At 46.9% G+C, this 15,451-nt stretch overlaps 1 protein-coding gene across 2 annotated transcripts in view; it reads left to right on the top strand.

Annotated features, from left to right (window-relative positions):
• Positions 1–15,451, top strand: part of ACVR1B (activin A receptor type 1B) — a 133,383-nt gene that overhangs the window by 101,010 nt on the left and 16,922 nt on the right. For both annotated transcript variants that reach the window (XM_063952783.1, XM_063952784.1), the window contains exons 5-7: positions 1,751–1,918; positions 2,006–2,162; positions 5,730–5,854. In XM_063952783.1, the coding sequence (XP_063808853.1) occupies positions 1,751–1,918; positions 2,006–2,162; positions 5,730–5,854 (450 nt within the window). The remainder of the gene's footprint in view (positions 1–1,750; positions 1,919–2,005; positions 2,163–5,729; positions 5,855–15,451) is intronic.

The following is a 15,451-nucleotide window of genomic DNA, read 5'->3' as shown; positions in this document are numbered from 1 at the left end:
AAGGTATTGAGGACTATACGGCAAAGAGGAGTAAGACTAGTGGCTCCGGATTGGCCAAGAAGGACTTGGTACCCGGAACTTCAAGAGATGGTCACGGACGATCCGTGGCCTCTACTTCTGAGAAGGGACCTGCTTCAGCAGGGTCCTTGTCTTTTTCAAGACTTACCGCGGCTGCGTTTGACGGCATGGCGTTTGAATGCCAGATCCTAAAAGGAAAAGGCATTCCAGAAGAAGTCATTCCTACCTTGATAAAGGCAAGGAAGGAAGTCACCGCGAAGCATTATCGCCGTATTTGGCGAAAATATGTTGCGTGGTGCGAGCAGCGGAGTGCTCCGATGGAGGAATTTCAACTGGGTCGTTTTCCTACATTTCCTGCAATCAGGATTGTCTATGGGTCTCAAATTGGGATCTATTAAGGTTCAAATTTCGGCCCTATCAATATTCTTCCAAAAAGAATTGGCCTCAGTCCCTGAGGTCCAGATTTTTATCAAAGGAGTACTGCATATACAGCCTCCTGTGGTGCCTAAGGTGGCACCGTGGGATCTAAATGTAGTTTTAGATTTCCTCAAATCCAATTGGTTTGAACCACTAAGGAATGTGGATTTGAAATATCTCACATGGAAAGTGACTATGTTACTGGCCCTGGCTTCGGCCGGGAGAGTATCTGAACTGGCGGCTTTGTTTTATAAAAGCCCTTATTTAATTTTCCATTCGACATAGGGCAGAGCTGCGGACGCGTCCGCATTTTCTCCCTAAGGTGGTATCAGCGTTTCACCTGAACCAGCCTATTGCAGTGCCTGCGGCTACAGACGACTTGAAGGACTCCAAGTTGTTGGACGTTGTCAGAGCCTTAAAAATATACATTTAAAGGACGGCTGGAGTCAGAAAATCTGACTCGCTGTTTATACTGTATGCACCCAACAAGTTGGGTGCACCTGCTTCTAAGCAGTCGATTGCTCGTTGGATTTGTAACAAAATTCAACTTGTACATTCTGTGGCAGGCCTGCCACAGCCTAAATCTGTTAAGGCCCATTCCGCAAGGAAGGTGGGCTCATCTTGGGCGGCTGCCCGAGGGGTCTCGGCGTTACAACTCTGCCGAGCAGCTACGTGGTCAGGGGAGAACACGTTTGTAAATTTTTACAAATTTGATACCCTGGCAAAGGAGGACCTGGAGTTCTCTCATTCGGTGCTGCAGAGTCATCCGCACTCTCCCGCCCGTTTGGGAGCTTTGGTATAATCCCCATGGTCCTTTCAGGAACCCCAGCATCCACTTAGGACGATAGAGAAAATAAGAATTTACTTACCGATAATTCTATTTCTCGGAGTCCGTAGTGGATGCTGGGCGCCCATCCCAAGTGCGGATTATCTGCAATACTTGTACATAGTTATTGTTAACTAATTCGGGTTATTGTTTAGGAAGCCATCTTTCAGAGGCTCCTCTGTTATCATACTGTTAACTGGGTTTAGATCACAAGTTGTACGGTGTGATTGGTGTGGCTGGTATGAGTCTTACCCGGGATTCAAAATCCTCCCTTATTGTGTACGCTCGTCCGGGCACAGTACCTAACTGGAGTCTGGAGGAGGGTCATAGGGGGAGGAGCCAGTACACACCACCTGACCTGTAAAAGCTTTACTTTTGTGCCCTGTCTCCTGCGGAGCCGCTATTCCCCATGGTCCTTTCAGGAACCCCAGCATCCACTACGGACTCCGAGAAATAGAATTATCGGTAAGTAAATTCTTATTTTTGCAGACAATGGAACATGGACTCAGTTGTGGCTTGTCTCCGATTATCATGAACATGGTTCATTGTTTGACTATTTGAACCGATACCCAGTAAACATTGAGGGGATGATAAAGCTTGCCCTGTCAGCAGCCAGTGGCCTTGCTCATTTGCATATGGAGATTGTTGGAACTCAGGGTAGGTTGAAAAAGTTTGTGTTTTTATTTCCATTAGTCCATATTGAGGGTATATATAGCATCATTTAATGTCTGCCTTGTTTTATAGGAAAGCCTGGTATTGCTCACCGGGACCTTAAGTCCAAAAATATACTTGTAAAGAAGAACGGCTTGTGTGCCATTGCTGACTTGGGTCTTGCTGTGCGCCATGATTCTCTTACGGACACTATAGACATCGCTCCAAACCAGAGAGTTGGGACAAAACGGTGAGTCAATTCTCGTCGTCCATCTGCGTTCTTTGTGGGAAATGTTTCTATTTGTAAATGTTAACATAATCCAAAACCAGTGGCATTAACACACATCGATAATAACATTTGTGTATATAGTACAATAAATAATAATGTTAGTGAACAAACTGTGGATACATACCTCCCAACATGACCCTCTCCAGGAGGGACAAACTGCTCTTTTCCTGGACTTCCCTTTTAATGTATGATTGCTGTTGAACTAGTTAATTTATAAGAAAGGTGTTTCATCAAAGGCGACGGCAATCATATTAAGAGGGAAGTCCAGGAACAGAGCATGCTGTCCCTCCTGGAGAGGGTCATGTTTGGAGGTATGTGGATATTCCAAATGGCTCCTAACGTAACCCCAGACCTCCCCCCAAGCTATTGCCTGGCCACCTGCTGGCAAGAGGAACAATGATCTACTGAACAAAACACATTTTTAAAGACTGCAGACAAGGTGAAGTGATCAGCCCAGCTGTGGCTTACATCAGACCTGTTGCTACTGTTCCAATCTGCAAAAGCCTACCGTTCCACATTAACCTCTATATAATAAAACACTCTCTGACCCCTTTCCAGCAGCAGTTCCAACTACCAATGGGATAGATGAATTATACCTGCACGAATCGTGCAGATATAGTGCGTCCTGCTTTGACACCAACAAGATGTATAAACATCTTTGCTGAAGTAGAGGAGTGAAAACTCACCTCTCCGGCGATCCCTGCTAGATCCTATAGCGCATCAGTCTAGTGCTGATGTGCTGTGTCTCATTCCTGGTCGGCTACATTGGGCATACGTGAGATCTCCTATGCAGCCCAGCAGCCGCCGCAGCCAGGGACAGAGCTGTCCCTGCTGTGGTGATGGTACAGCGACAACTGCAGCTGTCAAAATCAATAGCTGCAGTAATTTAATACATGAGAGATAAGCAAAATCAGCGCACAAAACGCACGCTGATACCACTTCTACCCAATAATGTCTTTTAATACATCTACCCTAATGTGTAACCTAATTTGAATCAAAAGGGCGCTTTCCTGGGCAGTGTGATGGCTACATCTTAGTTAAATCGCATATGTGATGAAGTAAGTGGTAGCCATCACATTGTCTACCAAAATGCCTGTTTGATTGAAATTAGGTTTTTACATACATAAATACATACATACATACTCACTCAATCAGCCATAACATTAAAACTACCTACCTGATATTGTTTAGGTCCCCGTCGTGTTAATAAAATAACTGACTTGTTGAGGCATGGACTCCACATGACCTCTTAAAGTGTCCTGTGGTGTCTGGCACCAAGATGTTAGCAGCAGGTCCTTTAAGTCCTGTAAGTGGCGAGGTGGGGCTTCCATGGCATGGACTTTATTCATCACATTCCACATATTCTCGATCAGATTGGAGTCTGGGGAATTTGGAGGCTAAATCAACACCTTGAACTCTTTGTCATGTTCATCAAACCATTCCTGAACTATATTTGCAGTGTGGCAGGGCACACTATCCTGCTGAAAGAGGCCACTGCCATCAGGGAATACCATTGCCATGAAGGGGTGTACTTTGGTGTTCAAGAATGTTTGTTTAGGTAGGTGGTACATGTAGAGTAACATCCCCATGAATGCCAGGAACCACGGTACCCCAGCAGAACATTGCCCAGTTAATCACATTGCCTCCACTGGCTTGCCTTCTGTCCATAGTGCATTCTGGTACCATCGCTTCCCCATGTAAATGACACAAGCTCCCGGCTGTCCACATGATGCAAAAGAAAATGTTATTCATCAGACTAGACCTCCTTCTTCCATTGCTCCATGGTCCAGATATGATGTTTATTTGTCCATTGTAGGTGCTTTTGGCGATGGACAGTGGTCAGCATGGGTACTCTGACTGGTCTGTGGCTACACAGCAGCCTGTGTTGCACTGTGTGCTGTGACCCCTTTGTGTAATTCCAGAAAATTTAGAAAAAGATGAACCCTAGCGTAATATAGGCCCACCACCAGCAGCTGGTCTTGATAAAGGTTATACCCATATAACCAAAATAGCACACACAAATATAGACAAAAAACCAGGGAAGTGTGCTTGGGGCCCAAACAAGTATACACAGAAGTCAAGAATAATACCTTCCAGATGATTGGATGGTCCTTAACGTTGTTTCCATTGGCTCCTCTAAAAAGTTTTCCCCAAGATGCATAATAGTCTAATATATAGAGAAAAAAACAGATATAAAGAATAGTGTAAATCTGTCACACACAATTTATTTTCATTTCTGACAATAGATAATTGAAATAAAAACAAGTTGGGTAATTACAGTCCAAGTGTCCACAAAAGGCCTATAAGGTGTTCATGCAAATAAAGGCTCCGGATCCTCTACCTTGGTCTCCCCACCACCAAGGTCCCAAATCAACTCTTATCAGTATGGAACAGCGCTCCTGTCACCTGCTGCCAATGCATTTCCAGAGCTTGTCTCTTTGGCAAGGCAGAGATGTCCAGAAGTGAAAAGCAATTGTCCAGACCCTGTCACCAGTTGTCTTTCTTTATACCATTTTTGGTAGGTACTAACCACTGCAAACCGGGAACACCCCGCAAGACCTGCCATTTTAGAGATGCTCTGATCCCGTCATCTAGCCATCAACAATTTGGCCCTTGTCAGATTCTTACATTTACCCATTTTTTTTTGACTTCCAACACATCAACTTCAAGAACTGAAGGGGTTTTTCAGATGTGGAGGCAAACGAAGAAAGCAAGCAACTAGGCAAAGCCATGTGCACTGCAGGTGGGGCAGATGTAACGTGCAGAGAGATTTACATTTAGGAGGGTTATATTATTTCTGTGCAGGGTAAATACTGGCTGCTTTATTTTTAAACTGCAGTTTAGATTTCAGTTTGAATACACCCCACCCAAATCTAAATCTCTCTGCACATGTTACATCTGCCCCACCTGCAGTGCAGCATGTTTTCGCCCAGTTGCATGCTTTTTTGATTTGCTTACAAACCGGAGTAAGGCCCTGAGTGTTCACTTGGTGCCAGATATATCCTACCCCTTGACTGGTGCCATTGTAATAAGATAATCAATGAATCAATGTAATTCACTTCACCTGTCAATTGTTTTAATGTTATGGCTGATCTGTGTGTATGTGTGTGATATTTAATGACACAACCACATACACAAATATCTAAAGTATATACATAGTACAGAGATTCCCACGTATGGGAATGATAGCACTCTCCAGACCTTCAGTTTATCAAAAAGCAATAACGTGATAATTTATTCACAAAATAGAGAAAATGCTCTTCAAATACCAATAGAACCAACCGGGACCTTCCTCAAGGTGTACAGCCAATGTAGCAAGGCAACAAGGTATTTACTAATTAGTAGCAGTAAGAGCAGAGGAGAAACAGCGACTTGAGCATTTACTCAATTGGGTGAGAGTGTGGGATTTTCTATATATAAAATATATACATATATATTAAAGAAGGTGTAATTCTTAGTTACTACTTAAGGGTGTACCGTAAGGGAAAGTTTACCATCTAAAGCGGTTTCTTTATTTCCATAATGCAGGTATATGGCTCCTGAAGTGCTGGATGAATCTATAAATATGAAGCATTTTGACTCCTTTAAATGTGCAGACATTTATGCTCTTGGATTGGTGTACTGGGAAATCGCACGTAGATGCAATGCTGGAGGTATGTTTTAATGATCATATATGAAAACACTGCTTATGCTTCATCTGATAATACACATTTCAGTAAGGATAAAGTACCCTTGTTATACAGGTCATTACAACACCTTTTATTTTTATTTCTTTTAGCTGAACTATAAAATATGTGTGAGAGAATATCCATTTGAATGTAAAATTGATCATTTATCGTAATCATTCTTCCAATTTCTTATTAAATCGTTTAGGACATACAAACAGTACTGCTTGTATAAAGCACCAGCAATACTAATATACTCCCAACAGGTCATGTTTTGCGAGTTTCCCTCTACATTTTCCTACAAACGCAATGAATCGCCTTAAATGATTAAGGATATTCTAAAAACCCGGCTTGTTTGAGTTATTTGAGGACTGGAATTGAGAAACAGTGATCTATTATTGGGATTGATTAACATTTGCTGCACATGTCTAGCCTTGTTCTCACAAAACACTTATGCCGCACTGTAGATTGGAACATGTTGAATCAAACGTTTTCGGAGCTTCTGCCCCGTCCTCAGGACAACATCTACAGCTGGACATCATCTACAGAGGACGGGGCAGAAGCTCTGAAAACATTTTGATTCAACATCCAATACAGATGTCATTATCAGACTATGTTGCTACTGGATATTACTGTTTACTGATGGGCACCTGAGCAGTTGGGGTATTTAGAGTGAGTGCCGGCAGACACTGGAGTGGTATGTATGTGTGTGTGTGTGTATATATGTATATAGCGCGACTTAAAGGGCTGTTTAGCGTGTCTGCAGCAAGGATGACACACCTATATCAAGGTATCTTTGATTTCAATAGGAAAGACTGCAAGGGATATACAGCCAGGTCCATAAATATTGGGACATCGACACAATTCTCATATTTTGGGCTCTGTGCACCACCACAATGGATTTGAAATGAAACAAACAAGATCTGCTTTAACTGCAGACTTTCCACTTTCATTTGAGGGTATTTACATCCAAATCAGGTGAATGGTGTAGGAATTACAACGGTTTCTATATGTGCCTCCCACTTTTTAAGGACCAAAAGTAATGAGACAAACTAAACAATCCTAAATCAAACTTTCACTTTTTAATACTTTGTTGCAAATCCTTAACAGTCAATTACAGCCTGAAGTCTGGAACGCATAGACATCACCAGACGCTGGGTTTCATCCCTGGTGATGCTCTGCCAGGCCTCTACTGCAAATGTCTTCAGTTCCTGCTTGTTCTTGGGGCATTTTCCCCTCCGTTTTGTCTTCATCAAGTGAAATGCATGCTCAATCGGATTCAGGTCAGGTGATTGACTTGGCCATTGCATAACATTCCACTTATTTGCCTTAAAATATTCTTTGGTTGTTTTCGCAGTATGCTTTGGGTCATTGGGGTCAATTCAATTCAGCAACAGTTGAATAGCGCCGGGAATTAGCTCCCGACGCTATTCAATACAGCGACTAGGTACCCTCAATTGTCGGGAATTCTTCTCAGTCCCGGGGGGTGAGAGAAGAAAACCGACAAAAGAGCTGCCGCGAGGCTGATTCTGTCGGGAATCAGCATCACCGCGGGTAGTTAAGTCAGAGAGTGCTCGTTCTCCTGACAAAACAACCAGTTAAGTCGGCGAGAACGGGCGTTCTCCGACTTAACTTTAGCTGAATTGAATAGCGTCGGGAGCTAATTCCCGGCGCTATTCAACTGTTGCTGAATTGAATCGACCCCATTGTCCATCTGCACTGTGAAGCGCCGTCCAATGAGTTCTGGAGCATTTGACTGAACATGAGCAGATAATAATTCCCGAAACACTTCAGAATTCATCCTGCTGCTTTTGTCAGCAGTCACATTATCAATAAATACAAGGGATCCAGTTCCATTGGCAGCCATACATGCCTACGCCATGACACTACCACCACCATGCTTCACTGATGAGGTGGTATGTTTTGGATCATGAGCAGTTCCTTTCCTGCTTTTCTCTACCCATCACTCTGGTACAAGTTGATCTTTGTCTCATCTGTCCATAGGATGTTGTTCCAGAACTTTAAAGGCTCTTTTAGATGTTGTTTGGCAAACTCTAATCTGGTCTTCCTGTTTTTGTGGCTCACCAATGGTTTACATCTTGTGGTGAACCCTCTATACTCACTCTTGTGAAGTCTTCTCTTGATTGTTGACTTTGACACATATACACCTACCTCATGGAGAGTGGTGTTGATCTGGGCAACTGTTGTGAAGGGGTTTTTCTTCACCAGGGATATAATTCTTCTGTCATCCACCACAGTTGTTTTCCGTGGTCTTCTGGTGTTGCTGAGCTCTCCGGTGCGTTCTTTCTTTTTAAGAATGTTCCAAACAGTTGATTTGGCCACACCTAATGTTTCTCTAACATCCTAGTGGATGCTGGGGACTCCGTAAGGACCATGGGGAATAGACGGGCTCCGCAGGAGACTGGGCACTCTAAATAAAGATTTAGTACTACCTGGTGTGCACTGGCTCCTCCCTCTATGCCCCTCCTCCAGACCTCAGTTAGAATCTGTGCCCGGCCAGAGCTGGGTGCTTTTAGTGAGCTCTCCTGAGCTTGCTAATAAGAAAGTATTTTAGTTAGGTTTTTTATTTTCAGAGAGCTTCTGCTGGCAACAGACTCTCTGCTACGAGGGACTGAGGGCAGAGAAGCAAACCTACTAACTGCGGCTAGGTTGTGCTTCTTAGGCTACTGGACACCATTAGCTCCAGAGGTTTCGAACACAGGATCTTAACCTTGGTCGTCCGTTCCCGGAGCCGTGCCGCCGCCCCCCTCGCAGAGCCAGAAGACAGAAGCCGGCGGAAGCAAGAAGACATCGAAATCGGCGGCAGAAGACTCCTGTCTTTACATGAGGTAGCGCACAGCACTGCAGCTGTGCGCCATTGCGCCCACACTACCCACACACTCCGGTCACTGTAGGGCGCAGGGGGGGGGCGCCCTGGGCAGCAATTAGGATACCTCTTGGCAAAAAGACACATATATACAGCTGAGCACTGTATATATGTACGAGCCCCCGCCATTTTATTTACACAGACCCGGGACAGAAGCCCGCCGCTGAGGGGGCGGAGCATTCTTCCTCAGCACTAACCGGCGCCATTTTCTCTCCACAGCTCCGCTGAGAGGAAGCTCCCCAGGCTCTCCCCTGCAGTATCAAGGTAGAAAAAGGGTAAAAAGAGAGGGGGGGCACATAAATTTAGGCGCAAATTATCATAAACAGCAGCTACTGGGTAAACACTAAGTTACTGTGTAATCCCTGAGTTATATAGCGCGGGGGTGTGTGCTGGCATACTCTCTCTCTGTCTCCCCAAAAGGCCTTGTGGGGCCCTGCCCTCAATTAGAGCATTCCCTGTGTGTGTGCGGTGTGTCGGTACGTTTGTGTCGACATGTTTGATGAGGACGGTTACGTGGAGGCAGAACAAGTGCAAGTGAGTGTGGTGTCGCCGCCGACACCTGATTGGATGGATATGTGGAAGGTGTTAAATGATAACGTAAGCTCCTTGCATAAAAGGTTGGATAATCAGTCAGGGTCTCAACCCATGTCTGATTCTACAGCTCAGGGGCCGTCAGGGTCTCAAAAGCACCCACTATCCCAGTTGGTTGATACAGATGTCGACACGGATTCTGACTCCAGTGTCGATGACGATGATGCAAAATTGCAGCCTAAAATGACTATACATGATTATAGCAATGAAGGATGTATTGCACATATCGGAGGAAAACCCTGTCCCTGACAAGAGGGTTTATATGTTTGGGGAGAAAAAGCAAGAAGTGACTTTTCCCCCTTCACATGAATTAAATGAGTTATGTGAAAAAGCGTGGGATTCCCCTGATAGGAAAGTACTGGTTTCCAAAAGATTACTTATGGCGTATCCTTTCCCGGCAACGGATAGGTTACGCTGGGAATCCTCCCCTAGGGTAGACAAAGCGTTGACACGCTTATCTAAGAAGGTGGCCCTGCCGTCACAGGATACGGCCGCCCTAAAGGATCCTGCGGATAGAAAGCAGGAAGGTATCCTGAAGTCTGTTTATACACATTCTGGTACTCTTCTGAGGCCAGCAATTGCTTCGGCCTGGATGTGTAGTGCTGCAGCAGTATGGACAGATAATCTGTCTGAGGAGATAGATACCCTGGACAGGGAGACTATTTTACTGACCCTAGGGCATATCAAAGACGCTGTCCTATATATGCGGGATGCCCAGAGGGACATTTGCCTGCTGGGCTCTAGAATAAACGCAATGTCGATTTCTGCCAGAAGGGTCCTATGGACTCTGCAATGGACAGGTGATGCCGACTCTAAAAAACACATGGAGGTGTTACCTTATAAGAGTGAGGAATTGTTTGGGGACGGTCTCTCGGACCTAGTTTCCACAGCTACGGCTGGGAAGTCAAATTTCTTGCCATATATTCCCTCACAGCCAAAGAAAGCACCGTATTACCAAATGCAGTCCTTTCGTTCACAAAAAAGCAAGAAGGTCAGAGGTGCATCCTTTCTTGCCAGAGGCAGGGGTAGAGGAAAAAAACTGCACCATGCAGCTAGTTCCCAGGAACAAAAGTCCTCCCCGGCTTTCACTAAATCCACCGCATGACGCTGGGGCTCCGGAGCCAGGAGCGGTGGGGGCGCGTCTCCGAAATTTCAGCCACCAGTGGGTTCGCGCCACGGGTGGATCCTTGGCCTATACAAATTGTGTCTCAGGGATACAAGCTGGAATTTGAGGTGACGCCCCCTCACCGTTACCTAAAATCGGCCTTGCCAGCTTCCCCCATGGAAAGGGAGGTAGTGTTGGCAGCAATTCACAAGCTATATCTCCAGCAGGTGGTAGTGAAGGTACCCCTCCTTCAACAGGGAAGGGGTTACTATTCCACTATGTTTGTGGTACCGAAACCGGACGGTTCGGTCAGACCTATTTTGAATTTAAAATCCCTGAACATTTATCTGAAGAAATTAAAGTTCAAGATGGAATCGCTCAGAGCGGTCATTGCAAGCCTGGAGGAAGGGGATTTTATGTTGTCTCTGGACATCAAGGATGCGTACTTGCATGTCCCCATTTATCCACCTTATCAGGAGTACCTCAGGTTTGTGGTACAGGACTGTCATTACCAATTCCAGACGTTGCCGTTGGGCCTGTCCACGGCACCGAGAATATTTACCAAGGTGATGGCGGAAATTATGGTGCTCCTTCGGAAGCAAGGGGTTACGATTATCCCATACTTGGACGATCTCCTCATAAAGGCGAGGTCCAGGGAGCGGTTGCTGATCAGCGTAGCACACTCTCAGGAAGTGTTGCGACAGCACGGCTGGATTCTGAATATTCCAAAGTCGCAGCTGATTCCTACGACGCGTCTGCCCTTCCTGGGCATGATTCTGGACACTAGCCAGAAAAAGGTGTTTCTCCCGGAGGAAAAGGCTCAGGAGCTCGTGACTCTGGTCAGAGACCTCCTAAAACCAAAACAGGTATCGGTGCATCAGTGCACGCGAGTCCTGGGAAAGATGGTGGCGTCATACGAAGCCATTCCCTTCGGCAGGTTCCATGCGAGGATCTTTCAGTGGGATCTGTTGGACAAGTGGTCCGGATCGCATCTTCAGATACATCGGCTGATCACCCTGTCCCCCAGGGCCAGGGAGTCTCTTCTGTGGTGGCTGCAAAGTGCTCACCTCCTTGAGGGCCGCAGGTTCGGCATACAGGACTGGGTCCTGGTGACCACGGATGCAAGCCTCCGAGGATGGGGGGCAGTCACTCAGGGAAGAAACTTCCAGGGGCTGTGGTCAAGTCAGGAGACTTGTCTGCACATCAATATCCTGGAATTAAGGGCCGTATACAACGCCCTGAGTCAAGCGGAGCCTCTGCTTCGAAACCAACCAGTGCTGATTCAGTCAGACAACATTACTGCAGTGGCCCATGTAAACCGCCAGGGCGGCACAAGAAGCAGGGTGGCAATGGCAGAAGCCACAAGGATTCTTCGTTGGGCGGAGAATCACGTACTAGCACTGTCAGCAGTGTTCATTCCGGGAGTGGACAACTGGGAAGCAGACTTCCTCAGCAGGCACGACCTCCACCCGGGAGAGTGGGGACTTCATCAAGAAGTCTTCACGCAAATTGCAAATCGATGGGAACTGCCACAGGTGGACATGATGGCGTCCCGTCTCAACATAAAGCTAAAAAGGTATTGCGCCAGGTCAAGAGACCCTCAGGCGATAGCTGTGGACGCACTTGTAACACCGTGGGTGTTCCAGTCGGTCTATGTGTTTCCTCCTCTTCCTCTCATACCAAAGGTGCTGAGAATTGTGAGAAAAAGAGGAGTGAGAACAATACTCATTGTTCCGGATTGGCCAAGAAGGACTTGGTACCCGGAATTGCAAGAAATGCTCACAGAGGACCCATGGCCTCTGCCTCTCAGACATGACCTGTTGCAACAAGGGCCCTGTCTGTTCCAAGACTTACCGCTGCTGCGTTTGACGGCATGGCGGTTGAACGCCGGATCCTAGCGTAAAAAGGCATTCCGGATGAAGTTATTCCTACGCTGATAAAGGCTAGGAAGGACGTGACAGCAAAGCGTTATCACCGTATATGGCGAAAATATGTTGCTTGGTGTGAGGCCAGGAAGGCTCCTACAGAGGAATTCCAGCTGGGCCGGTTCCTGCACTTCCTACAGTCAGGAGTGACTATGGGCTTAAAATTAGGATCCATAAAGGTCCAGATTTCAGCCCTATCCATTTTCTTTCAAAAGGAACTGGCTTCGCTTCCTGAAGTTCAGACGTTTGTAAAGGGAGTGCTGCATATTCAGCCCCCTTTTGTGCCTCCAGTGGCACCTTGGGATCTTAACGTGGTGTTGAGTTTCCTGAAATCTCACTGGTTTGAGCCACTTAAGACCGTGGAGCTAAAGTATCTCACGTGGAAAGTGGTCATGCTATTGGCCTTAGCTTCGGCTAGGCGTGTGTCAGAATTGGCGGCTTTGTCATGTAAAAGCCCCTATCTGGTTTTCCATACGGACAGGGCAGAATTACGGACTCGTCCGCAATTTCTGCCGAAGGTGGTGTCATCTTTTCATTTGAACGAACCTATTGTGGTGCCTGCGGCTACTCGTGACTTGGAGGACTCCAAGTTGCTTGATGTAGTCAGGGCTTTGAAGATTTATGTAGCCAGGACGGCTGGAGTCAGAAAAACTGACTCGCTGTTTATCCTGTATGCATCCAACAAGCTGGGTGCTCCTGCTTCAAAGCAGACTATTGCTCGCTGGATCTGTAACACGATTCAGCAGGCTCATTCTGCGGCTGGTTTGCCGCATCCAAAATCAGTGAAAGCCCATTCCACAAGGAAAGTGGGCTCTTCTTGGGCGGCTGCCCGAGGGGTCTCGGCATTACAACTTTGCCGAGCAGCTACTTGGTCGGGTTCAAACACCTTTGCAAAGTTGTATAAGTTTGATACCCTGGCTGAGGAGGACCTTGTGTTTGCCCATTCGGTGCTGCAGAGTCATCCGCACTCTCCCGCCCGTTTGGAAGCTTTGGTATAATCCCCATGGTCTTTATGGAGTCCCCATCATCCACTAGGACGTTAGAGAAAATAAGATTTTACTCACCGGTAAGTCTATTTCTCGTAGTCCGTAGTGGATGCTGGGCGCCCGTTCCAAGTGCGGACTTTCTGCAATACGTGTATATAGTTATTGCTTAATAAAAGGGTTATGTTGGCATCTGTTGTTTGATGCTCTGTTGTTGTTCATACTGTTAACTGGGTAAGTTTATCACGAGTTATACGGTGTGATTGGTGTGGCTGGTATGAGTCTTACCCTGGATTCCAAAATCCTTTCCTTGTAATGTCGGCTCTTCCGGGCACAGTTTCCTTAACTGAGGCCTGGAGGAGAGGCATAGAGGGAGGAGCCAGTGCACACCAGGTAGAACTAAATCTTTCTTTAGAGTGCCCAGTCTCCTGCGGAGCCCGTCTATTCCCCATGTTCCTTACGGAGTCCCCAGCATCCACTACGAGAAATAGATTTACCGGTGAGTAAAATCTTATTTCTCTGACGTCCTAGTGGATGCTGGGAACTCCGTAAGGACCATGGGGGATAGCGGGCTCCGAAGGAGGCTGGGCACTCTAGAAAGATCTTAGACTACCTGGTGTGCACTGGCTCCTCCCACTATGACCCTCCTCCAAGCCTCAGTTAGATTTCGTGCCCGGCCGAGGTTGGATGCACACTAGGGGCTCTCCTGAGCTCTTAGAAAGTAATAGTCTTAGATTTTTTTATTTTCAGTGAGACCTGCTGGCAACAGGCTCACTGCAGCGAGGGACTGAGGGACTAAGGGGAGAAGAAGCGAACTCGCCTGCTTGCAGCCGGATTGGGCTTCTTAGGCTACTGGACACCATTAGCTCCAGAGGGATCGACCGCAGGCCCAGCCTTGATGTTCGGTCCCGGAGCCGCGCCGCCGTCCCCATTACAGAGCCAGAAGCAAGAAGATGGTCCGGAAAATCGGCGGCATGAAGACATCAGTCTTCACCAAGGTAGCGCACAGCACTGCAGCTGTGCGCCATTGCTCCTCTCACACACTTCACACTCCGGTCACTGAGGGTGCAGGGCGCTGGGGGGGGCGCCCTGAGGCAGCAATAAAAACACCTTGGCTGGCTAAAATACCTCAATATATAGCCCCAGGGGCTATATATGAGGTAAATACCCCTGCCAGAATTCCATAAAAAACGGGAGAATAGGCCGCAAAAAAGGGGCGGAGCCTATCTCCTCAGCACACTGGCGCCATTTTCCCTCACAGCTCCGCTGGAAGGAAGCTCCCTAGCTCTCCCCTGCAGTCTACACTACAGAAAAGGGTTAATAAAGAGAGGGGGGGCACTAAATTTAGGCGCAGTATACATTATATATAAAAACAGCAGCTATAGGGGACATAACTCAGTTAGTCCCTGCATTATATAGCGCTCTGGTGTGTGCTGGCATACTCTCACTCTGTCCCCCCAAAGGGCTTTTGTGGGTCCTGTCCTCGTTTAGAGCATTCCCTATGTGTCTGCGGTGTGTCGGTACGGCTGTGTCGACATGTTGAATGAGGAGGCTTATAAAAAAGCTGCACCAGTCAGCCTGTTCCCAGAATCAAGATTCTTCCCCCGCCTCCTGTGAGTCCACACCATGACGCGGGTACTCCACAGGTGTAGCCAGGAACGGTGGGGGGCCGTCTCAAAAATTTCAGCAATTAGTGGGCTCGCTCACAGGTGGATCCCTGTTTCTTTCAAGTAGTATTTCAGGGGTACAAGCTGGAATTCGAGATGTCTCCCCCCAGCCGTTTCCTAAAATATGCCTTGCTGACAACTCCCTCAGGCAGGGAGGCTGTGCTAGAGGCATTTAATAAGCGGTATTCCCAGCAGGTAATACTCAAGGTGCCCCTACTTCAACAAGGACGGGGTTACTATTCCACACGGGTTGGGGTACCGAAACCGCAAGGTTCGGTGTGACCCATTTTATATTTAAAATCCTTGAACACATACATAAAAAAATTCAAGTTCAAGATGGAATCGCTCAGGGCGGTTATTGCAAGCCTGGACGAGGGGGATTACATGGTACCCCGGGACATCAAGGATGCTTACCTGCATGTCCCCA

This window comes from Pseudophryne corroboree, chromosome 2 (genome assembly GCF_028390025.1).
Source record: "Pseudophryne corroboree isolate aPseCor3 chromosome 2, aPseCor3.hap2, whole genome shotgun sequence".
In the NCBI taxonomy this organism is placed as follows: Eukaryota; Metazoa; Chordata; class Amphibia; order Anura; family Myobatrachidae; genus Pseudophryne; species Pseudophryne corroboree.
The sequence above is the reverse complement of the archived record's forward strand: the minus strand, read 5'-3'. Positions and strand labels throughout refer to the sequence as shown.